A 25943-nucleotide genomic window follows, 5' to 3' on the forward strand; every position below is an offset into this window, starting at 1 on the left:
ATCAATTATGCAATTAAACTCAGCAATTATTTACGGCCTTGCGGAGTGACCGTGCGGTTTGAGGCGCCCTGTCACGGATTGCGCGGCCGCTCCCGCCGGAGGTTCAAGTCCTCCCTCGGGCATGTGTGTGTGTGTGTGTGTGTGTGTGTGTGTGTGTGTTGCTCTTAGCATAAGTTAGTTTAAGTAGTGTGTAAGTCTATGGACCGATGACCTCAGCAGTTTGTTCCCTTAGGAATTCACACACATATCAACATTTACAATTATTTACGTGTTACGTTATCTATAGTTATAATTCTCATACATTTTCTATCTGATACACAATGTGGTGGTGATCTGCTGCTGCATTTTACCGTGGGCGACCACCTTCTCTCTTTCGGGCAGCAGTGCCTATGGTTCAGAATGTTCACCATGCACGTGAAAAAATGCTGTGAGCAATAACAAACATTGGTGCCTCACTGGTAACAATTCGGTCTTTTTCCAGCTTCCCGATGATTCTTTCCCATATGAAGTCATCTATACGTTGTCTCTGGGCTACGTTGTAAGTAGAACATCACCAAGTGCCCCGTAACTGCTCGCATATTGAGACACACCGTCTTTTCCCGTTCCTCACTCTCTCTCTTTTTCCTGTCGCCCTTAGTCCCGTGTGACGCAGGGTCGGCAGTGTTAGTACTAATGTGGCAATATTAGTGGCATAGGATGGCCAGATGCCCTTCCTGCTGCTACTCCAAACCCCCTGGGATGGAGGAAGTGTACCCCAGTTGTCTGCGTCAAGTGTAAGTCATGAAATAGTGCGAACGTGTTCAAATGTCTGCGAGCCGTGTAACTGAGGCGGAACATGGGCACCAGCCCAGTATTCACCTAGTGGGATGTGGAAAACCGCCTAAAAACCATATCCAGGCTGGCTGGCAGACCGGCCCTCGTCGTTAAGCCCCTGGGCGGATTCGATCCGGGCCGGCGCGGCTACCAGAGTCCATTAGCACTCCTGGCTACCCTGCCGGGTCTGAGCCGTGTATAATCAATGGCACCAAAAATTATGGTTCATAATCCGTCAATAATTTTACATTTTTTGACGCCGTTGATTATATTTCGCCTTCTAAAGTATTGTTAATATTTTATGATACCTGAAGATACCAATTGTTGGCGGTGGATCATGATGTTTTCCACATATTTACGAGCTCTGTGAGGGACGACGTTCTTACAAGGTATATCCATCTCTTCATTTATCGATGAATAAGCTTCAGGTTTGCTATTTATTTTGCCAAAAGCGCTGCCAAGTCGAGTCAATGTCTTCAATTGCATCCATGACTTCATTCTTAATTTTTAGTAATTCCATTCGATATTTAATGGAAGACATTTCTTTATTCACCATCAGCTGCTCAACAAGCTCAGAATAAAGTTTATACACTAGCTACAAGTTTATACAAACATGTCTTTACTAAACATACGAATGCTGTGGAGTACGACCCTATAAAAATATTTCACCCGAAATGTCAGTCTTTTAGCGCTATTGCAACTAACTTTCCGACCTATTTGCTCTGTTAACTTTTTCTTTCGTTTTTGAGGCAAACAATAAATATCACAGAGAAGACGTGTGTGATGAGGGACGCTAAACTGAGATAGATGTACGGTTAGAGCCAAGAAGAGTACTTTCGCTGAACCTTATTCGTTTTCTATTTGTGACACTGTCAAATGTATTTTCTTGGCGAAAGAGTTGGAAGAATAGCACTAAGCCTCGTGACAGTAAGTGTCTAACTACTGAACGTGAAGCAGACGTTCCTCTAGTCTGAAGAAGCCGTCACTGACGATCGCACGAAGCGTGTGACGATCAGATGGTGTTCCATATTAATTCTGAATGACGTTTCCGAAGCAGACGATGAAGCGGTCGGGGGCTGAGGTTAGTTTAGAAGTTTTGGGCATCTGGCATTCGTGGATGCGCAGCGTCTGATCCGTTCACAGCCACCATCTACCGTCATGCCAAAACAGACCGAAACCGGTAACCTTATACATACATCGAAAAAAATTTTGTATCACCTCGGTACCGAGGGTTACGGAACCGTCCGCAGCTCGTGGACGTGCGGTAGCGTTCTCGCTTTCCGCGCCCGGGTTCCCGGGTTCGACTCCCGGCGGGGTCAGGGATTTTCTCTGCCTCGTGATGACTGGGTGTTGTGTGATGTCCTTAGTTTAGTTAGGTTTAAGTAGTTGTAAGTTCTAGGGGACTGATGACCACAGATGTTAAGTCCCATAGTGCTCAGAGCCATTTGAACCATTTTTAGTTACGGAACCTGTACAGAAAATTGGAACAGAGATCAACACAAGCATCATTTCGGCCCTTTTCGTTGGTCATGAAAACCACACATTGCATGTTGCACGACCATACAGCAAGACCTTCAGATATTGAGGTCCAGATTGCTGTACACACCAGTACCTCTAAAACCAGTAGCACGTCCTCTTGCATTGATATATGCCTGCATTCGTCGTGGCATACTATCCACAAGTTCATCAAGGCACTGTTAGTCCAGATTGTCCCACTCCTCAACTGCGATTCGGCGTAGATCCCTCAGAGTGGTTGGTGGGTTATGTCGTCGATAAACAGCCCTTTTCAGTCTGTGCTAGGCATGTTCGGGTAGGGTTCATGTCGGGAGAACATTCTGGCCACTCTAGTCGAGCAATGTCGTTATCGTGAAGAAAGTCATTCACAAGAAGTGCACGATGGGGACGCGAAGTGTCGGCCATGAAAACGAATGCCTCGCCAATATGCTCCCGATATGGTTGCACTATCGGTCGGAGGATGGCATCGCACAGCCGTTATGGCGCCTTCTATTACCACCAGCGGCGTACGTCGGCCCCACATAATGCCATCCCAAAACAGCAGGGAACCTCCACATTGCAGCACTCGCTGGACAGTGTGTCTAAGGAGTTCAGCCTGACCACGTTGCTCCAAACACGTGTCCGACGATTGTCTGGTTGAAGGCATAGGCGACATTCGTCGGTGAAGAGAACGTGATGCCAATCTTGAGCAGTCCATTCGGCATGTTGTTGGTCCCATCTGTTCCGCACTGCATTGTGTCGTTGTGAGTGTGGGGTTGATCTGAGATTCTGTTATTCTGCGCAACGGATTAATCTGAGACGTACCCTTTACCCTGTGGCTCCTGCAAGATGCAATTTCCACCCCCAGTCATACGCTCCTAACGTTCTAAAGAGAAATGCCTGAAAAACTTTCAGTAATAAATATCTTCTGGAGTCGTCCGCTGTAAGGAAATGACACAAAAATTCACAAAATTTCTTACGTAACTAGTGGGATACTTGGGTACTGGAGTAGTGCTAGTTAGTGTAAGAAAAACATGAAACTAACGAAAGTTATTATTCATTTTGCAAAAATTCTGAGAAATCACAATGGAACTTTTAGTTACGAATTGAACAAGTTTTATCCTGGTTCTTTTCGGAATGTGAAGTTACCTCTCAAGGATAGGATTCGCTAATGAAATTTCTATACAAAGTTTAAGATGGTTGTTGACTTGGCAGAATGGCTGAGAGGCACGCCTACTCAACTTGAATAATTATCCTTTAGAATTTTGCTAGGTATGGTCGACGCTGTCGCGTGTGAAATGCAGTGAAGTGTACTGTTGTGGAGGAAATACGGGGCTCGCAATAGCTGTAGCGCACAATACCGTAAGCTGCGATGACTGCTGTCTGCGCCGCTCGCTGCTGACAAATAAGATAACTCTCGTTCTATCTGGATTGACCTTCGCCAATCAAACTCTCCCTACGCCTTGATGAAGTCAAGGATTCCTATTCGCCCTAGTCCAACTATTGGCGTGGTACACCTGTCAGATAACCAGTCCACCGCGATGCCACTCAGAATTCACTCGCAGGCGTTTAACTATAATTCTGTCCGTTCACACTGCACAATAAGTGTGTCGGCCAACACATTGAACAACGCTTAATCGCAAGGACTCAATACAGAGTAGCACTTCGATTCGCTCTCGACAGAGGTGCTCTCACAGTGAAGTATTGAGGAGAGACTTGTTCCTCGCTCCAAGAGTGACAACGGAACGACGCCTCTCCACACCAGACGTGAAGGGGTATATCTTTCGGTCTCTTCTATTATTCCGTCAGCTCGAGGCATCAGAAATATCGTCTGCCAATCAGCATTGCTCTTCTAAAACAGGAGAATGACGTTTCGTTTAAGGCGACCAATCTGGAAATCTGTAGCATTGGCGTTTGGCGTTTGCTGTCTCCCTGTGAAAATCTCTGAAACTGCGTGCTATGTGTAAGGAATGCGTAGGCTGCCCGCTCCCACACAATGTAGCGGAATTTGCTTTTAAGCCGAACACGGGGTCGTTCCTCCTTTCCCTAGGCCACCGACCGACGTAGATGGGTTGGAACTGGCCTCCTGGCGTGCGGTTGCGTCTCTCGAACTAAAAGCTCCTGTGACCGTCGTGTCTGGAATATATGTGTGTACGCCAGCCTCGAGTATTTCAACCACGGTGCGCACTTACGATTTATTACTTATTTTCATATCGTTTACATGAATTCATACAACATTGACTTTATCTTATCGAGTTTGGGTTCGAATGAAGCGTCTTGATGTGCGGAATGTGATTGTGAGGGCGGAATATGAAAGCATTGAAGGTCAGGAGACCACGACGTCTTACATCGTGGTTGCAAAGATAGACTTCGCCATGGACGTCGGGAATGAAGTTGCACATCATGCAGCCTATTGCGCACAGTATGAGTCGTAAGACGACGTTCTGTGGCTGCACGAAGAGCATTTATTCAGCATGGTGGAGCTACTGTCAGGGTTCCTCCTGGTCAAAATCCGTAGGTAGCGGTCATCCACTGCAGTAGTAGCCCTTGGGCGGTCTGAATGAGGCATGTCATCGACAGTTCCTGTCTCTCTGTATCTCCTCCATTGCTTTGGTTCACTCCGAGACGCCTGGACACTTCCCTTGTTGAGAGCCCTTCCTGGAGCAAAGTAACAATGCTGACGCGATCGTACCGCGGTATTGACCGTCTGGGCATGGCTGAACTACAGACAATACGAGCCGTCTACCTCCTTCCTGGTGGAATGACTGGAACTGATCGGCTGTTGGACCCATCCGTCTAATAGGCTCTGCTCATGCATGGTTGTTTACATCTTTGGGCGGGTTTAGTAACATCTCTGAACAGTGAAAGGGACTGTGTCTGTGATTCCATATCCACAGTCAACGTCTGTCTTCTGAAGTTCTGGGAACCGGCATGATGCAAAGCTTTTTTTGATGTGTGTGTATGAAAAGATTATTGCAGTTGTGACTGTTCATATCCATTTTTAGTTTAGAAATGCTTCGGACACCTGTAATTAGTGGCTCATATTTGGCAGTTCGTTTACGCTCTAAAATAAATGACCAAGTTATTTTGGCTCAAAAACTTCCCGTTTTTCAATAAGCTGCCCCTGAAATTCATAACTCGCAATCAACTCAGAATTGGTAGATAGGTGACTGAAAATTGGGCAGTTTTCACATGCGTATATGAGGTGTGGAAAAGCTTATTTTCTTAGAAATCGAGGAAAGGAACTTTTTTGACTACTGCTTTTGTACGCGTAAGGCAAGTGCTGTTAAGCGAAAGCGCCACTGGCGTAGGAACGAAGGTATTTGGCTGCGGAACGGAGAACTTATGTTCGGTTTCCAGTTGCATTCTGCACGTTTCTATTTATTTATATTTCCTTCCGCTACTGGTACGCATAGGTAAGATAGGTAAAGCAATACGGAATAATAATATGGTAGGTAAATGAATTTCTCATACAGCATGATCAGTAAAGAATTAAAAATTTAAATCTGGGCGCTTTACAATGGCTCTTTAACTTATATAGTTTCATGCCCACAATTTCGTTCGCACAGCTAGATGGATGGTACATGCCATATAAACATTCGAAGCAAGTATATTCGCAGCACCAAGAACATCTAACGAATGCAGTCTTTGCGCAACTACATTGTCCCTTTCGAAGATTCGGAGGAAAACAAACTTGTCGTACATTTAAAAATATTTCTTTCTCGGAAATTAGTTTTAATCCATACCACGCATACGATAACGTTGTCTGAAAAATCGGTGCTGAAAGTTGATCATGAATTGCACTGTGATTTGTCACTGCATCCGCTCTGTTCTGGAACTCCGATGGGTTCCCGGTACCAGATTGCAGTTTTTAAACCTCGGAATGAAACATGGCGGCAAATCACGTGGCTAGCACACAGATATACGAAGTTTGGCGGTATTACTTCTACCGTGCAAGTCGGCTGACCGCAGTCATTTATAAACATGCTACCATACAGTACAGTGCTAGTTTACCTACCCCATAATGCAATATGAGACAAAAATTGTTATCAGCAACGTATGGTTTTAAAATTTTCTCAAGGTATGTTTTGTAAATTGAATCCTATTTTCCCTAACTTGGATCATGTGAAGTAAGCATTTTGTAACGAATCGCTTAAATGATTGACGTCTTCTATACCCCGATGACCAAATTAATCACTAGTTTCCTATGAGCGCGGGCAAAATTTAGGTAACAACATTCCAGAGGCTAGTGATGGAATATTTGCGCCTCTACGAATGCTTTAATTTAGGTATACTAAAGGCAGCGACACGGTTTACTTTTTCTCCCTTATGCGATAAGGTGCGCCGTTGTTCGTCTTCGCAGAAATTTTGCTCGAAATTGTTTCCTTACAACGATGCCTGAAATTTAATTTCATTACAAAACTCGTTTGAGAAATTTATTTGCCTACTTTGTTATTACATATTACTGGTATTTCAACCATAGAAATTTTACCCGGAATTGTTTTCGTACAACGAGGCCTAAAATTTAATTTCATTGCAAAAGTCGTTTGAGAAATTTATTTGTCTATTTCGCTATTATCTATAACTGATTTTTCAACCATATAAACCTTTCAATTACTACCACATTCAAAGCAAGAGCAAGATATACTGCATAACCAACTGCGAGTTCTCTGCTTCTGAGACAAATGTCTTGTTCGCTACTCCAGTGGCTCTTTCATTCCACAGCGCAAACGTTTTGGTAACATAAGCGGCCGTCGAAAAAAGTTTCTTTCCTCGGTTTGTAGGAATATATGCGTTTGTTGAAACCGTAGAGGTTCATGAAAAATGCTCTGTTTTCAATTATCTACCGATCCCGTCAATTCTCAGTAGGCTGCGCGTCATGAACTTTAGGGGCAGTTGTTGTTGTTGTTGTTGCTGGTGTGATGGAGCTCTCCATGCTACTCTATCCTGTGCAAGCTTCTTCATCTCCCAGTACCTACTGCAACCTACATCCTTCTGAATCTGCTTAGTATATTCATCTCTTGGTCTCCCTCTACGACTTTTTACCCTCCACGCTGCCCTCCAATACTAAATTCGTGATCCCTTGATGCCTCAGAATATGTCTTACCAACCGATCCCTTCTTCTAGTCAAGTTGTGCCACAAACTTCTCCCCAATCCTATTAAATACCTCCTCATTAGTTATGTGATCTACCCATCTAATCTTCAGCATTCTTCTGTAGCACCACATTTCAAAAGCTTCTATTCTCTTCTTGTCCAAACTATTTATCGTCCATGTTTCACTTCCATACATGGCTACATTCCATACAAATACTTTCAGAAACGACTTCCTGACACTCAAATCTATACTCAATGTTAACAAATTTCTCTTCAGAAACGCTTTCCTTGCCATTGACAGTCTGCCTTTTATTTCCTCTCTACTTCGACCATCATCAGTTATTTTGCTCCCCAAATAGCAAAACTCGTTTACTACTTTAAGTGTCTCATTTCCTAATCTAATTCCTTCAGCATCACCCGACTTAATTCGACTACATTCCATTATCTTCGTTTTGCTTTTGTTGATGTTCATCTTATATCCTCATTTCAAGACACTGTCCATTTCGTTCAACTGCTCTTCCAAGTCCTTTGCTGCCTCTGACAAAATTACAATGTCATCGGCGAACCTCGAAGTTTTTATGTCTTCTCCACGGATTTTAATTTCTACTCCGAATTTTTCTTTTGTTTCCTCCACTGCTTGCTCAATATACAGATTGAATAACCTCGGGGAGAGGCTACAACTCTGTCTCTTTCCCTTCTGAACCACTGCTCCCATTTCATGCCCCTCGACTCTTATAACTGCAGTCTTGTTTCTGTACAGATTGTAAATGGCCTTTCGCTCACTGTATTTTAACCCTGCCTCCTTCAGAATTTGAAAGAGAGTATTTCAGTCAACATTGTCAAAAGATTTATGTAAGTCTACAAATGCTAGAAACGTAGGTTTGCCTTTCCTTCATCTAGCTTCTAAGATAAGTCGTAGTTTCAGTTAAATTGGCCTGGTGCGAGGATGACGCGCACACTCAGGGTTCCGCACAAACTTCATTATGTATATAGACAGCTCATACTTTCCTGGAATCGAGAATCTCGATCATTTTTGCCTATTATCGACATTGATATTGGCAGATTATCAGTCCCAGTGATTCCAAACTTTCGAGAATGTTTTAATTTCAATAATATAGATGAGACATAAAGTCATAAAGGAGGCAGGTGACCATCATTGAAATAGTAAGTAGATCTTCATTCAGTTGACGGATCGCAATGGTAAAAGCCAAACATCAGGCAAGGAATGACTTTATTGACCATATGACGAGTTTAGTAATTTACCCATTGTCAGGTATCCAGAAACGATTAGGGCACGTGGGTATGGCTTTTCAAGTTGTTTGTGAAACGTAGTATCTATGTGCAGTAATTGCAGACTAGTCTTCGAATGTCTGTTTCAAATACAACTTGAAACGCCCTGTCTAGGTGCAGTAATCGCCACTCGATATCTAATGAAGGACTTTGAATTTTGACTTTATATGTGGCAAGGGCCTTATCGACCATACGCCTGCTCTACGAGCCTCTTCCACTTCTGCCTGTCCAATGCGCTGTTTGTCCAGTTGCTGTTGCTGTTCATCCTAGTTGTGTCCCCCCAGAATGTTATCCCGCCATCTGATTCTGGGTCTCCCTCTTCCTCTCGTTCCATCTGTAGTTCTGCTGAATGTCATTCTAGGTAGTATATTCTCTGTCATTCTTGCTATATGGCCTGCCCAATTCAACCTTCTCCTCTTGAAGACTTCGACGATAGTACGGTGTTTGTACAGCCCTCTTAAGTCTTCATTTCTTCTTATTCTCCATTCCATGTTATTTTCGTCGTATACAGGGCCAAAAATTTTCCTTGGTACTTTTCTTTCGAATATTAACAGTTTTTCTTCATCTTTCTTTCTATATATTAATGTTTCACATCCGTATAACATCAGAGGTATAATGGTCAATTGATATAAGCGAATTTTGAAGTTACTGCTAAGTGATCTTTTTCTTAGAATTTTGATGAAACTAAAAAGTGTCTTGTTTGCTGTTGATAAAGGGGGATCTATTTCTATATCTGTTCTGTTGATATTACTACAAAGACTTCCTAGGTACTCGAAGTGGTCAACAGTCTTGAAATTGAATCCATCTACAGTCAGAGGTGCATATTTTCTGGTTCTCTTACTTATGGGCAGGTATTCTGTCTTTTCTTCATTAACATGTAATCCTGTTTTCTCAGCAATTTTGTAGTAATTTTGCACCTTTCTGATTAATTCTCTTTTGGAACTACTTATTAGTGCTACATCATCTGCATAGGCAAGTCTTGTAATGTTCGCATCCTGTAGCTGGATCCCTTGTGGACTGGTTTTAGAAAATTCTCTATCGATCTTCTCTAGGACAAGGTGAAATAAAATAGGTGAAATGGCATCCCCTTGTCTCAGTCCAGTGTACACCTTAAGATCTTCAGTTTTTCCTACCGGTGTCTTTATGCGACATAAAGTTTCATCTATACACATTTTAACTAATCTGATTAATTTTGATGGTATTTTAAATTCCTTCATTATATTTGGGAATGTCTGTCGGTGTATGCTATCATAGGCCTTTTCAAAATCTACGAATAATATGTGGACATCTACACTCAATTCCCACGCCTTCTCAGTTACTTGTCTTAGGGTGAATAAGTGATCTAATGTAGATCTGTTTCCGCGGAAACCGCATCTAATGAAGGATAAGATCCGAAACGCGTCACGTGAGCAATAAAACCATTCCCTGCCTGTTGTTTGACTTTTACCATCCCGAACCTGTCAGCCTAAATGCTGAACTACTGATTGTTTTAATTTCAAGTTTGACGTCAGATAATTAATGAAAAAATAAATATTTTTTCGTGTGATATAATTACAAATTAACAATTTTCGGATTTTTTCCTTTACTTGTACTGTGAAATCTTGCTTGCTGCCAAATTTCATAATTCCAGGCAAACGAAAAGTATTCTATAGGTTTTAATAAGTGAGCTGCTAGTATTAAAATAAGTGACATACATGGCCGCATATTTTGACTGTATTGGCTTAGAAGCTTCAAAGTTTCACACCGTCAAGGAATGATAGACTTCACTATGTGGCATAAATTTCAGTTTGCTACGTCTACCCGTTCCTGAGAAAAAGGACTTTTAATAGTGGGACAGACAGGCAGACGGACAAAAAAGTGATCCTATAAAAAAAGATTCCGTTCGTACAGACTGAGGTATTGAACCCTGAAAACGGAAGGTTGTTGTGCCAAAATATCAGAGTATTTCGTGTTAGTCTGTACACAAGCTACCTTCCAAATACGAGCCGAATCGGTTGGCCATATCAGAGATCCTCTCCTTGTTAGAGATAAACGCACATAGTAAAAATGGATCAGGGAACTGCTACGATGTCTGAACAACAACAACAAGAGCACCGAGTCGAATACTTTCGCTGTATGGGGACTCTACGTTGTGCGTCTCGAACGAACATGAATCCATGACACACTTTTAAACTGACATGAAACCTGAATACAGTAATAATACGAGGGCTGTCCATAAAGTAAGTTCCGATTGATCGCGAAATGGAAACCACTGTGAAAATCAGAAATATTTTATCTGCAACAGTTAGCTACAGCTTCCAGCCATTGCTCTACACAGTCACCACTCCGACTTAGACATATGTCGTAGCGTTGTACCAACTTTACAATATCCTCGTCATAGAAGGCAGTCGCCTGTGCTTCCTGCCAAGTCTCTATGCTCATCTATAGCTCGCTGTCGTTGCGAAAATGTTGTCTTCATAGCCAGTAGTTAATATTAGCAGAGACGAAACACAGAGGGAGCCAATTACGGGCTGTAGTGCGTGTGATCAAACACTTTCCGTCGAAAACGCTACATTAGCATTATCATTGCCCCTGCAGATTGCGACCGAGAATTGTCACGAAGTAGGGGGTGTATGACAATTCTGTAATGTGGGCTGCATAACATCAGGCGAAATCTCTCATCAGGACCTCATATGTGGAGGGAGACACTATTTTCTACGCATCTTTATGCACTCACCATGCGCTCAGAACTGGAAAGAGCGAAGTGAAGCAACCGACAGGCATACTAGAGACACTGTCGAACACTTCTGTGCAAAGCTTCATCGGATTTTCATAGTCGTTACTGTTTCGCGACCGATCGGAACTTACTTTCTGGACACACCTCGTATTGTTCATTAGTAATATCTTTGAAGCTGTATTTGTTTGTTGCCTGCTTTGTTGCCGTTAATGGGAATCTAGGAGATAGAGATATGGCAAGTGCGTACGATGTGTCTGAGATCAAAGATGAAAACTCTTCAGATGGTTCCTAGGTCTCTAGAACACCCAACAGACAGTTCAGCGTTTAGTAACGGGGTCAAATGATGATGTACAAAAAATGGCTCCTTGCACATGCCAGATGGTAGGTTGTGAAGTGTAGATATAGCTATAGTAAACTGGTCGACACAAGTCGGGTAAGTAAAATACTGTTCGGTCGAAACAGCGATGTATTCACATCTGATAGCGAGTGCAATTTCAAATAACATACATCTACATGACATTCCGTTTCAACAGATCAAATCAGTACTTGACAGCGACCAGTTCGAAAAAACCACCATGATGTTTTGTGTTTGTAGGTCTTGTGAAGTCTACAACAATAGACTCGGTGTATCACGTGGTTTTTTATGGGTTAAAAAGAACGTTCTGAAAATAATAGGTCAGGAAGTATTTAACAAACAGGAGCAATAAATGTAATTTTATAGGAGAGCTCGCAGCTATAGATACTGTCACCACTCGACGGAGAACATCAGAGCTGGAAATAAATCTAAGACACTTCCATGAAACTAGGGATATAATTTGCTCCATATAATATATCATTTTGTTTCGAGCCACTTTTTCCGCGAGTTGCGAGTATGCCAACATCGATGTAGTCATTTTCGCTCTGCTCCGTATTAGAAAATTAGAAAATATAAAAGACACAACTGCTATGTTAAGACCGTCACTTCTGAGATTTTGATTAAGCGATACTTCGCCATTAGAGATTTTGAGTAGATTGGTTAAAATATGCCTTGAGAAACATTCCAAGCAGAAGTTTAATTGATCACTATAAATGTAGCTACACTGAATGCATGCTAAGGCAATGTGAGTTTCTAGTGAATGAAAGAAATAGATAGTGTGATATCAACTATACTTGTCAATCATTTACGTATCTTAATCACTGAATTATTTATGAAAATGATTATAATCTAAAACATGATTAAAATATAAAGATCAGGTTTTAGTAATCTTATCTGAGTGGCTAGACTTTCAGTGTGGACATTGAGACTATTTTATTTCGTTGTTCAATGAGCCTGCTACATGTGTAAACTTTAAAGATTCAGATTATCTAGTTGAAAGCTTAGAATAAATATAAACGTTTTGTATTGCCGACCGCCACCAGGTAAGGCTGGCGTTGTTATCGTACTGAACATTAGCACTCGAAACCGAAGTACAACTACCGCTGGTCTCGTACGAGTCGTATCTTTACAGAAGAGCCCAGTAAGTGCTGTTATAACATCACTGGTCACGGACGCTACTGACAAATTTCCTCATGACATAAATCTCCTCATGACGTACTGTTTGAGAGTCCGTTGTAAGCTGCCTCTGTGGAGAAACAATTGTAAAATAGCAAAGTAAAAGACTTGAAAAACAGGACTTTAATGAACTATACTGAAGGACTGTAGTTACTCGTTATCGAAAGAGGTAACCACTAATAAATCTAGTAATATTGTTAATCAGCTATAAAAAGTAGCCGGCCGGAGCGACCGAGCGGCTCTAGGCGCTACAGTCTGGAACCGCGCGACCGGTACGGTCGCAGATTCGAATCCTACCTCGGGCATGGATGTGTGTGATGTCCTTCGGTTAGTTACGTTTAAGTAGTTCTGAGTTCCAGGGGACTAATGACCTCAGACGTCAAGTCCCATAGTGCTCAGAGCCATTTGAACCATTTGATAAAAAGTATTTTCCAGGCGTAATTGTAATTACTGCACTAATGCAGTTCTGAAAGCGTGTTTCAGTTTGTTCGTTAGGGTCTCTTGCACTCTTTCTTTGATTATGTTTCAGGCGGGGAGCAAGTTCATTACTCGGTTGATGCGATGCCGGGATGGATAGGCTGTTGCAATAAGCTTACGCGCAATAACGGGATCCAAAACGAACTGTATTATAATTTTCAACACTTCCGTCAGCTGTAATTTCATTATCAATTTATTTGTAACGGATTTCGCGATACACTTCGTCATCACCAGGTCCTAAAAGTAATATAAGATCAACTACAGTATCAATAGCGTGACATCAAAAGCAAAACAGACATAGAATGACAATGTGTAATACATATTTATTCCGTTGTTTAAAAAGATCTGTACATTAGCTTAATAAGTGTATTGTAAGGTTGCCATTGAAATGGTAGCCGCGCGGGGTAGTCGCGCGGTCTAGGCGCGACTCTTCCTCACAGCTTCATTCTGCCAGTACGTCGTCTCCTACCTTCCAAACTTCACAGAAGCTCTTCTGCGAACCTTGCAGAACTAGCACTCCTGTAAGAAAGGATACTGCGGAGACATGGCTTAGCCACAGCCTGGGAGATTTTTCCAGACTGAAATTTTCACTCTGCAGCGCAGTTGGGCGCTGATATGAAACTTTCTGGCAGATTAAACTGTGTGCAAGGTTCGCAGAAGAGCTTCTGTGAAGTTTGGAAGGTAGGAGACGAGGTATTCGCAGAATTGACGCTGTTGGGACGGGTTGTGAGTGGTGCTTATATAGCTCAGATGGTAGAGCACGTGCCCGAGAAAGGCATAGGTCCCGAGTTCGAGTCTGGTCCAGCACACAGTTTTAATCTGCCAGGAAGTTTCATATCACGCCATACTCCGCTGCGGAGTGAAAATCTCATTCTGCATATGGACGTAATATCTGTCTCCTATCGATATATCGAACCTTGTTAAGTAGGATGAAAGGACCACAGCCGATAGGAATATTACAATTTTCAACACTACCTTCAGCGCTAATTTCGTTACCATTTTATTCGAAATAGGAAATTTGGGATAACTTTTTATGGGACCAAACTGCTTACACACTACTTAATGTGACTTAGACTAACTTACGCTAAGGACAACAGAAACGCCCACGCCCGAGGGAGGACTCGAACCTCCAACGGGGGGAGCCGCGCGGACCGTGATAAGACGCCTCAGATCGCGCGGCTGCTGTACCTGATATTAATATTTCATGCAGTAATCCCAGTATGTCAAGAGTTGCAGCTAGGGTTACGTAACAGTTAGTATATCCCTTAATCTTGTATTTATATTTCTCTTTTGTTGCAGTTTCTAGTTTCTGTTATATACGAAAGCTTTCTGCATGTAATGTTAATTTGTTTATGTATATCTAATGGAAGATTCATCAAGTCACATTTTTCGCTAGTGGTAAAGTAAAATCTTCCCATAGTGTGGACAATATTTATGATTTATTTATTGAAATATGCAGATTCAGATGGTGTATCATCCTCTTATTTCAGCAAATATTGTTTCGCTACACATCGGATTCACTGTGGGATGGACAGCAGTGGCCATACCTGTGCTAGAGAGCAACAGCACACTCGATGGCACGAATCCACTCGACAAGCCCCTGACGAAGTACGACGCTTCGTGGCTCGCGTCCCTGTCGATGGTGTTATCGATTTTCGGGCCAACGGCGTGCAGCCTGTCGATCCATCGTTGGGGCTTCAAACCGACCGGGTACATCGTGGGTATCTTCTCCGCCCTGTCGGGCGTTATCGTGCTGGTGGCGCGTTCTTTCGCCGTGCTGTTGGCAGGTCGCATCCTGATTGGTCTAGCCACCGGTGGTGGCGCCGTCGTCTCCACCAATTACGTGGCGGGGGCCGCGCAGGCGCACGTGCGCGGCGCGCTGGGCACCTTCTTCGCGCTCATGTTCAACGGCGGCATCCTGCTGGCGTACCTCGTCGGCGCCGCCTCTTCCTACTTCACAGTCTGCGTCGTCGGTGTTGCCGTCCCGACGGTGTACACCGTCTGCTTCTTCTTCCTTCCGGAGTCGCCACTGCACTTGCTGTCCAAGGGCAGGTTAGTCAGTTACTTTCATGTCGCGTTGATCATTTGAACGATACTGTAACTAACCTGTTTCAACGGGTTATTACGTTAAGATTAGGGTCGCCACCGACTCTAACCATACAACTAGTCAAAGGTTTGGCCGAGTCGGAAAATAAATTATATTGATCACAGACCAAAAACTCATAAAAATACGTTGTGATATCGCTCATAGGGGATGCGATGTAATTAATAGTATTGCCCGTGCACTGTTCACGAGAATCAAACATTTGAAATAAAATAGAAAATGCATGAACACTGCGCATAAGATCAGCTCCCAGCAACACACCTGAAAATAAGACTTAATCTAAAACATTTGTTTCAAAATAGAAGGGGAAACTAATCACTGGACCTATGCGTAAGGAAACGCGTGGGATGTGCTAACGGGAAAGCTACGAGGTGTGTTGCTTCGGTGCATAAACGTAACCTCGGAATACAAGAGAAAACTGTGGATAAAATCATTTCTTCCTAAGATATGGATGTAAAGCATGTACATAATTCCTGATAACATTAATTCCTAAAACATTAAAGAATAGCATCGATACATTCACCGTTATAATCTACACGTAAAATCATTGGTGTGAATCATTCATACAACTGCTGTTGCCTGATAGCTGATTGCAATAACTCGTGAAACGGTACACGTTTCGCAGTACACCCGCGTGCCCACGTGGTTTGTGGAGACGCAGTTTCTAGGTATCGTGGTCAAGTTGCAATAATATCACATCACACAATCATGAACAGTTGACATTCTTTAAAACAAACATGAGATGGGACAGTTAGTGATAACGGTAGCCGAACAAACTCTAATGTTCAACCACATGGTTGGCTCCCCACGGACGAAAGATACATAAAGCAAGGAAAATTTACGTGAAGGAAAAGCTATTAATATTTAGAAAAATGAAAGCTTATACAGGCACAGCTGAAGGCAAACAGACATTCATACAGAAGCGAGTGCTCACTTCTTATCGACACCTGTGTGTGGTGCTCTTCCGGCGGATCCAAGTCTGCTATAGAAATTTACTAAAAGAAAAATCTGCCAAAGTTTTGCATTCCTTGCTGCGACAAGGCAAAGAAATCTTTCAAAGTAGAAAAGCGAGGCCAAAAACTAACAGCTCTCCTCTCGCTAAGTAACAACGCGCCACGCGGTCAGTCTAACTCGCCCTTCTTCGACTGGAGCGCAGCTGTGGACGCTTCCCGTACCGGCGGCAGACTGCCTCCCTTTTTCTTCTCCAGCCTCTTCCACGCTCCGTGTTGCCCGAAAAACCCAAAGATGCTATTTCCGCCACCAACCTAACGCAGGTGTATTTCTCACAAGTAGCACAAACCTCTTTGCCTACTTGACCACTACGAGAGTTGGCTATTCTGTACAACTGCTGCTGAATCTGTATGACTATCGCAGACTTTCTGCACCAGACTACGCCACCGTCTAGCAACGCGACACACATCCACATTCATTCAATCACACCATATAAGAGTTATGAGAAAAGAAAAACAAGGAAAAGAAAGAGAAATGCTAGTGAAAATGGGCCACCGGACTAATGAAAGATGGCTACAGGACCCTTTCAATACTTTCGTCGAAATGGTGTGGAACAGGTAAGTTTACTGAATATGTTCGAGGGCCGTACCGAAAGTAAGCTTTGTCATTGTTTCTCACACGGAAACTTTATTGCGAAACCAAATACACCATGACATCACGAACTATATACCTTGCAGTATTTTCCACTATAGTTGTCACTGACACTAAGACATTTGTTGTAGAGTGCAAGCAGTTTGAAGCAACCACTCTGGTAAAGTCGGCACCGTGCAATGTAAGGAGTTGTCACACAGTCTGCTCCACCTCGTCATAGGTTTGGAAGTGGCGTCCCGAGAGTAGAAGGACGCACAGATTGACCTTCATCCTCCATACTCTGCCTTCCTTCCCTGAACATGCAACACCAGCGACCAACCGTTTGACGAGATATGACGTCGTCAACATACAGGTGTTCATGGATGACGGACACTCTAGTCTCACATCAGTTTGTCATCGTGACGTGTGCTCGAATAACCTCAGCCACATCGGTCTGCTGCTACTCTACCCTTCGGCGCTCTGCGCAGGCGTCATTCCTTCTTCACTGACGCCCCTTCCATCGTTGAACCAGCAGCGGGAGGGGCTTCGTATAGTTTTGGTTTTGTCACCTGGTGCACCATTTTCACTTTCAAAAACAGTGACGAAACATGCTTTCGGAAAGTCCCTCGCGAAAGTCATTACTGTTATAATTAATAAACGTATTATGCTTTAGTCCCACCCATGCAAAAATACTTAAAAACTAGGTCGTATTTTTTACAGGCTGCCAGTATTTGAATAAAAATTCGTCCATGGAACAAAGGAGTTGCCCAGGAGAAATCATTTTAGTTTCGATTCAAATTTTGTTTTGTCTGTCAGAAGTTTTGTGTTACTGGTCAAATGCTCAAAGACTTGTGTTGCCCCATATTGAACTTCGTTCTGAGCCACTGACACCTCCAGTACTGGGAAATAGAGGTCTTTTTCTCTTGTAGTGTTTCAGATATGGAGATCGCTTGTTCTTCTGAAATTCCGATCGATTATTAGCGACAAATTTCTTAAGTCAATATATGTACTGTGACGGTGCATCTGAAGTCCCTAACTAGTTGGAGAAGTACCTGCATGACGACTACGGGTGAACACCACGCATTATTCTTACTGCACGGTTTTGTGCGATCAGTACTGTCTTTTAAGCAATGAGTTACCCCAAACAGTCATTCCATAAGACATTACTGAGTGGAAATACGCAAAGTATGTCAGGAGACTAGTTCCTTTTTAAGACTTGTAATTCCACGAAGAGCAAAAGTAACTGAACTTAATAGTTTGTGGAGCTCCATAGTTTGCCGGCCGCTGGTGGCCGAGCGGTTCTGGCGCTACAGTCTGGAACCGCGCGACCGCTACGGTCGCAGGTTCGAATCCTGCCTCGGGCATGGATGTGTGTGTTGTACTTAGGTTAGTTAGGTTTAAGTAGTTCTAAGTTCTAGGGGATTTATGACCTCAGCAATTGAGTCCCATAGTGCTCAGAGCCATTTGAACCATTTTTTTTGAGCTCCATAGTTAGCTCCTTCCAGTTCAAGTTTTAGTCAGCATGTACACCCAAAAAGTTGGAGCATTCTACCCTGTATACTTCCTCCATTTGCTGTTGATATGACCATTTGTTGTGTAGAACTGAATATAGTGTGTTTCCTTAAAAATTAGGGGGTGTCCATTTTCAGAGAACCACTTAATAATTCTTTGAGAAACATCATTCACAGTCACTTCTGTTTCTTTTTCTCTAATGTGATTTATTATAACGCTACTATCATTTGCCGAATGTGTCCATTCGAGTTGACAGATGTTAAGTTGTGCGAGATTCACACACACAGGATGAACCAGAACTCCATCTACAAACTTCCAAAGGTCGTTCAGGTATACCTTCTGAGTATATTGGTATCAGGACCCACGGCCTCCAAATGCTCGTTACATAGTTACTGCATGCGTTTGGTGTCTTAGAAAATTGGCTTTGTTTCTATACTTCACTGAAAATTGCTCACAACAGTGCCAATGGGTATGGTATGCTCTTTGTGTCTTTTTTGGAAATAAAATTTTTCCATTCACTTAGGGCACTTGCTGTCTACAACAGTAGTGCCCAAGTTACACTTCGCCCTCAAGTTCACATTCATTACTGCTCGGTTCTGTCTGGGATTGGTTTTCCCAGCAGTGTTAGTTGTACATTATCATTTATTCACGACCGTGTAGGTAGATTTGTGATGAAAAGTGGGTCAATAATGAGTGGAATCACTGCATGGAAGGGAAGAACGTAACAGTGATGCTATACCAAGTTCTACCACAGCGCCACACTTTTCAGTAGGCACTTTTACACCTGCAGGTTATTTCAGTACTATATGTTTTGTGTCGTACGTTTTTATTATTACACATCACACGCTTTTTTACATTAGGAAGGCATTTTCACAGAGAAAAGTAATTGCAGTAACAAAACGAATCAGTTATGATCACATTATTACTCTGAACCAAGCCACCAGAAACGGTGGGTTCCATATACGAAAATACAAAGTATCCCTGAAAAATCTCTGAAAGTTTGTCGCTGGAGCTATGGTTCACCCTATGCAGGGTGTCCCAGGAGAAAACCTCAATATCTGGATCACTCGAAGCAAAAAAGTCCAGTAAACATGCAGCATAAAACGCGTACCTTAGGGCTATGAGCACTTCATCATCTTCGATGCTGTGAGGAAAATCTCTTCTTCTTCAAACTCTCTGCTTTTGAAAGGTGATAGTATCGACCAAAACAAGAAAAAATGTCCACTGAACGTGGCTTGTAACATACCTCTTCTTTTAAACAAGTGCTTATAGTTCTTATAGTATGCATTTTGGAGCCTACGTTTCTTTCTTTTTTTTTTTGAGTCATCAGTCTTCTGACTGGTTTACGTTCGTTACGCCACGAATTCCTCTCCTGCACTAACCTCTTCATCTCAGACTAGAACTTGCACCTTACGGCTTCAATTATTTGTTTTATGTATTCCAATCTCTGTATTCGTCTACTGCTCCCTATAGTACCACAAATGTTATTCCCTGATTTATTAACACATGTAATATCGTCCTGTACTTTCTTCTTGTCAGCGTTTCCCAACTGTTCCTGTCTTCTCTGATTCTGTGGAGAAATTCATTATCTTATCAGATCGCCTAATTTTCAACATTCTTCTGTAGCATTACATTACAACTGCTTCGATTCCCTTTGGTTCCGGTTTTACCACTGTCGTTTTCTCATTGTCAGTGATTCACTACTATACAATGCTGTTCTCCAAAGGTATATTCTCGGAAGTTTCTTCCTCAATTTAAGGTGTATGTTTGATACCAGCAGAGTTCTTCGTCTGTGCTAGTCTGCTTCTTATGTCGTTCTTGTGCTCCGTCTGTCACTGGTTATTTTGCTCCCAAGGAAGGAGAATTCCTTAACTTGGTCCACTTCGCAACCACCAATACCGATGGCAAGTTTCTTGTTGTTCTCACTTATTCCCACTTAAACTGCATCTCATTAGCCCGGTGTGTTTCCTGTTTACTTTCAATCCACATTCTGTGCTGATTAGATTGTTGATTCTTTCCAACAGATCCTGTGCTTCTTCTTCTCACTTTCAGTGAGGATAGCAATTCTGTCAGCGAATCTTATCATTCCTGTTCTTTCATCCTGAATTTTAATCACACTTTTGACCCTTCCTTTTATTCCTTCGCTGCATAGATTGAGCGATAGAGGCGAAAGAGTGCATCCTTGTGTTATACCCTTTGTAATCCAAGCACTTCCTTTTTCATATTCTTCTCTTATAGTTCTCTCTTGATAGTCCCATATATTGTATACACTATGTGATCAAAAGTATCCGGACGTCTGGCTGATATTGACTTACAAGTTCGTCACGCCCTCCATCGGTAATGCTGGAATTCAGTATGGTGGTGGCCCACCCTTAGCCTTGATGACAACTTCCACTCTCTCAGCCATACGTTCAATCAGGTACTGGAAGGTTTCTTGGGGAATTGTAGTCCATTCTTCACGGCGTGCTGCACTGAGGAGAGATATCGATGTCGGTCTGTGAAGTCTGCCACAAGTCTGCTTTCCAAAACATTCTGTGCAGGCCAGTCCATTACAGGGATGTTACCGTCGTGTAACCACTCCGTCACAGACCGTGCATTATGAACAGGTGCTCGATCGTGTTGAAAGATGCAGTCCCCATCCCTGAGTTGCTCTTCAACAGTGGGAAGGAAGAAGGTGATTAAAACATCAATGTACGCATCCGAATTCTACTTTTGGTACTACACACGCTGCCAGATTGACGTTCACCGGCCATTCGCCATGCCCACACCCTGACATCGGATCGCCACGTTGTGTACCGTGATTCGTCGCTCCACACAACGTTTTTCCACTGTTCAGTCGTGCAATGTTTCGCTCCTTACACCAAGCGAGGCGTCGTTTGGCATTTATCGGCGTGACGTGTGGCCTATGAGCAGCCGCTCGACCATGAAATCCAAGTTTTTCACCTCCCGCCTAACTATTATAGTAGTTGCAGCGGATCCTGATGTTTGGAATTCCTGTGTGATGGTCTAGATAGACGTCTGCCTATTACACATTACGACCCTCTGCAACTTTCGACGGTCTCTGTCAGTCAACAGACAAGGTCTGCGTGTACGCTTTTGTGCTGTACGTGTCCCTTCGCGTTTCCACTTCACTATCACATCGGACTTAGTGGACCAAGGGATGTTTAAGAGTGTGGAAATCTCGCTTACAGACGTATGACACAAGTGACACCCAATCACCTGACCACGTTCGAAGTCAGTGAGTTCCGCAGACGCCCCATTCTGCTCTCTCACGATGTCTAATGACTTCTGAGGTCGCTGATATGGAGTACCTGGCAGTAGGTGGCAGCACAATGCACCTAATATGAAAAACGTATGTTTTGGGGGGGGTGTCCGGATACTTTTGATCACATAGTGTATTACCCGTCTTTCCCTGTAACTTACTCCCATTCATCTGAGATTTTCGAACATCTTGCACCAGTTTAGATTGCACATTTTACACATTACATGCTTTTCCTAGTTCCGCCAATCCTATGAGCGTGTATTGATATTTATTCAGTCTTGCTTCCACTATCAAGCGCAGCGCGAGAATTGATTATTTGGTGCCTGTACCTTTTATAAATCCAACTTAATCGTCATCTAACAAATCCATTATTTCCTTTTCCGTTCTACTGCGTATTACACTACTGGCCATTACAATTTGTACACCACGAAGATGACGTGCTACAGACGCGAAATTTAACCGGCAGGAAGAAGATGCTGTGATATGCAAATGATTAGCTTTTCAGAGCGTTCACATAAGGTTGGCGCCGGTGGCGACGCCTACTACGTACTCACATGAGAAAAGTTTCCAACCTATTTCTCATACACAAACAGCAGTTGACCGGCGTTGCCTGGTGAAACGTTGTTGTGATGCGTCGTGTAAGGAGGAGAAATGCATACCATCACGTTTCCGATTTTGATAAAGGTCGGATTGTAGTCTATCGCGATTGCGGTTTATCGTATCGCGACATTGCTGCTCGCGTTGGTCTAGATCCAATGACTGTTAGCAAAATATGGAATCGGTGGGTTCAGGAGGCTAATACGGAACGCCGGGCTCCATCCCAACGGCCTCGTATCACTAGCAGTCGAGATTACAGGTATCTTATCCGCCTGGCTCTAACGGATCGTGCAGCCACGTCTCGATCCCTGAGTCAACACATGGGGACGTTTGCAAGACAACAACCATCTGCTCGAACAGTTCGACGACGTTTGCAGCAGCACGTACTATCAGCTCGGAGACCACGACTGGGGATACCCTTGACGCTGCATCACAGACAGGAGCGCCTGCGATGGTGTACTCAACGACGAACCTGGGTGCACGAATGGCAAAAGTCAGTTTTTCGGATGAATCCAGGTTCTGTTTACAGCATCTTGATGGTCACATCCGTGTTTGGCGACATCGCGGTGAACGCACATTGGAAGCGTGTATTCGTCATCGCCATACTCGCGTATAACCCGGCGTGATGATACGGGATGCCATTGGTTACACGTCTCGGTCACCTTGCATTGATGGCACTTTGAACAGTGGCCGTTACATTTCAGAAGTGTTACGACCCGTGGCTCTACCCTTCATTCGATCCCTGCGAAACCCTACATTTCAGCAGGATAATGAACGACCGCATGTTGCAGGTCCTGTACGGGCCTTTCTGGATACAGAAAATGTTCGACTGCTGCCCTGGCCAGCACATTCTCCAGATCTCTCACCAATTGAAAACGTCTGGTCAATGGTGGCCGAGCAACTGGCTTGTTACAATACGCCAGTTACTACTCTTGATGAATTGTGGTAATGTGTTGAAGCTGCATGGGCAGCTGTATCTGTAGACGCCATCGAAGCTCTGTTTGACTCAATGCCCAGGCGTATCCAGGCCGTTATTACGGCCAGAGGTGGTTGTTCTGGGTACTGATTTCTCAGGATCTATGCACCCAATTTGCGTGAAAATGTAATCACATGTTAGTTCTAGTATAATATATTTGTCTAATGAATACCCGTTTATCATCTGCATTTCTTCTTCGTGTAGCAATTTTAATGGGCAGTAGTGTATTTTTGTCAGAAGCTTGTATGCATCAGCATTGCTCTTAGTGTGATATGCTTCGTACTTCTCTGTCCTCGCTATCCTCAGAATTCTGTGGATGGCTTAGCCTTATGGTACGTCGGCAGTGTCATAAATTACACACATCAACTTGAATAACTTTTTGGTTGCCACGTCCCTCAATGATTTTAGAAATTACGACGTTGCATCGGAATTTCTAGCGAATAGAAGTGGACCCAAAACTGAACCTTGCGGAAATCTCGTGATTTCTCAGGGAAGAGGAAGCAGCCAGGTCTCTGCGCTGGTTCCGCGCCACCGGCCACGACGTCGCCGGGGAGCTGAAAGAGATGCGGCTGACCATTGAGGCCGGGCAAGGCGGCCACCGCAAGCGGATGACGGTGGCGCAGTTCTTCAAGGAGCGCGCGTCGCGGTACGCGTTCGCCGCCATCGTGGTGCTGATCCTGAACCAGCAGCTGAACGGCAGCCTGGTCGCGCTCAACTACGTGGTCGAGATGCTGGCCGCCGCCGGAGACAGCGTGTCGGCCGGGTGGTCGGCGGTGGCGGTGGCGGCGCTGCAGTTCGCCGCGACCTTCCTGTCTTCGGCGCTGGTGGACCGCGCCGGGCGCCGCCCCCTGCTGCTCGGCTCCAACGCGGGCATCGCCGCCTGCCACGCCGCCCTCGGCGGCTACTTCTACGCGCAGGCCGCGGGTCTCGACGTGGCGGCCGCCTGGTGGCTGCCCGTGTGCGCCACCTCGCTCTTCCTCGTGCTCAACGCCGTCGGCGTGGGCGCGCTGCTCATGGTCGTCGTCAACGAGTTCTTCTCGCCCGAGGCCATGCCCATAGCCATGTCGATCAGCATCGGCGTGCAGACCGTTACCGCTGCGGCCGTCATCAAGATGTACGTCGTCCTGCTCGGCTGGCTGCAGATGCACGGTTGCTACTGGTTCTTCGCCGCGTGTTGCATCCTCAGCAACGTTTACATCTTCTTCTTCCTACCGGAGTCCAAAAATAGGCCCATTAATGATATTCTAGCTGAACTGAGGGGGGAGTCGAAGAAACAAAAGAAGTTTAACACTCATTACGACCCAGTTGACGTAACAGAGAGCCAAAAATAAATTCGACAAAACATTCTTCCTCACAGTTCGAAACGAAGCATGTAATATTAAACCTAGCTTACACGACGACATTGGGCACCCTCACCTACCTTGGCCTCACCATTGACCGTCACTTCACCTGGATCCCTCATCTCCGCTCCATCCAATCCAATGCCCACAACTGCCACCGACTCCTCAAACTCCTCTCTGGCCGGACGTGGGGGTTGCACCCCTCTACCATCTTCCACACCTACAAATCCTTCCTCTGTCGCATCCTCTGTTATGCCAGTCCCTCCTGGATATCTGTACCTCCAGATCTTTGAGCATCATCCACATTGCTTCGCCTTCCGTATACGCCTCCCATCCCCCATACGGATCCTCTATGATCTCATTCCTTTCCCCCATCTGCTCCTAATCCTCGAACATATCTGCATACTCTACACCTCCCGCCGCCTTGATACCCCTGGTTGCTCCTCTCCTCTCCCATCCCCACCCTCTGCCACATCTTCACTGTTGTGTCCCCCCTACCCTCCATCTCTACACCCTACATCTCCTTTCCCAAGGTGGCTTCCATCAACTCCCCCTCCCAGATGATGCCCTCTCTCCCTCCATTTATCCCTCCTACCAACTCTGATCCTCACCCGCCCCCCCTCCTTTCCTCCATCCTATTCCTGGGCTCCCTCTCTCCCCCTTCCATCCTCTTTTTTCCCCACCTACCCTATCTCTCCCCCCTTCTCTCCCCTGAGTCCTTTTGCATTTCCCCCCTCTGCCTTTTCCCTCTCGCGTTTGCCCCACCCCTCCCCCCCTTATGAGTCCTCTCCCTCCTTTGATTCCCCCCTTTCGTTTTTCCTCTCCTCCCTCCTTGTTTCCCCCCTCATCTGTCCAGGTCCCCTCCCCTCCCCCTCCCATCTGCCCTTGGCTATGGTGTGTCATCTTTGTGCCGACATTTTAGTGCAGTGTTTACAGTGAGCGTTCAGTGTTGTGTGTCTTTTCCGAAGTGTTGCGAACGGACATCATAGTGTCGCCTGGTGTGATTTTTATATCTCTTGTTAAAAGAAACCAGACAGCCGCCATGTTTTTTTTTTAATTGTCTGTCTACTATGTTACCTGTCTGCTTCCTGTGTATTTTATTAGCATTGCGAACCCTGTGCTTTATGTTTTAACTTTCCACAATTTTCCGCCGTT

At 44.3% G+C, this 25943-nt stretch overlaps 1 protein-coding gene across 1 annotated transcript in view; it reads left to right on the forward strand.

Annotated features, from left to right (window-relative positions):
* Positions 1 to 24779, forward strand: part of LOC124803394 (facilitated trehalose transporter Tret1-like) — a 38645-nt gene extending 13866 nt beyond the window's left edge. The window contains exons 2-3 of the mRNA XM_047264578.1: positions 14907 to 15468; positions 23939 to 24779. Coding sequence (XP_047120534.1) covers positions 14907 to 15468; positions 23939 to 24779 — 1403 coding nt within the window. The remainder of the gene's footprint in view (positions 1 to 14906; positions 15469 to 23938) is intronic.
* The last annotated feature ends 1164 nt before the right edge of the window (positions 24780 to 25943 follow it).

This window comes from Schistocerca piceifrons, chromosome 6 (genome assembly GCF_021461385.2).
Source record: "Schistocerca piceifrons isolate TAMUIC-IGC-003096 chromosome 6, iqSchPice1.1, whole genome shotgun sequence".
Lineage (NCBI taxonomy): Eukaryota > Metazoa > Arthropoda > Insecta > Orthoptera > Acrididae > Schistocerca > Schistocerca piceifrons.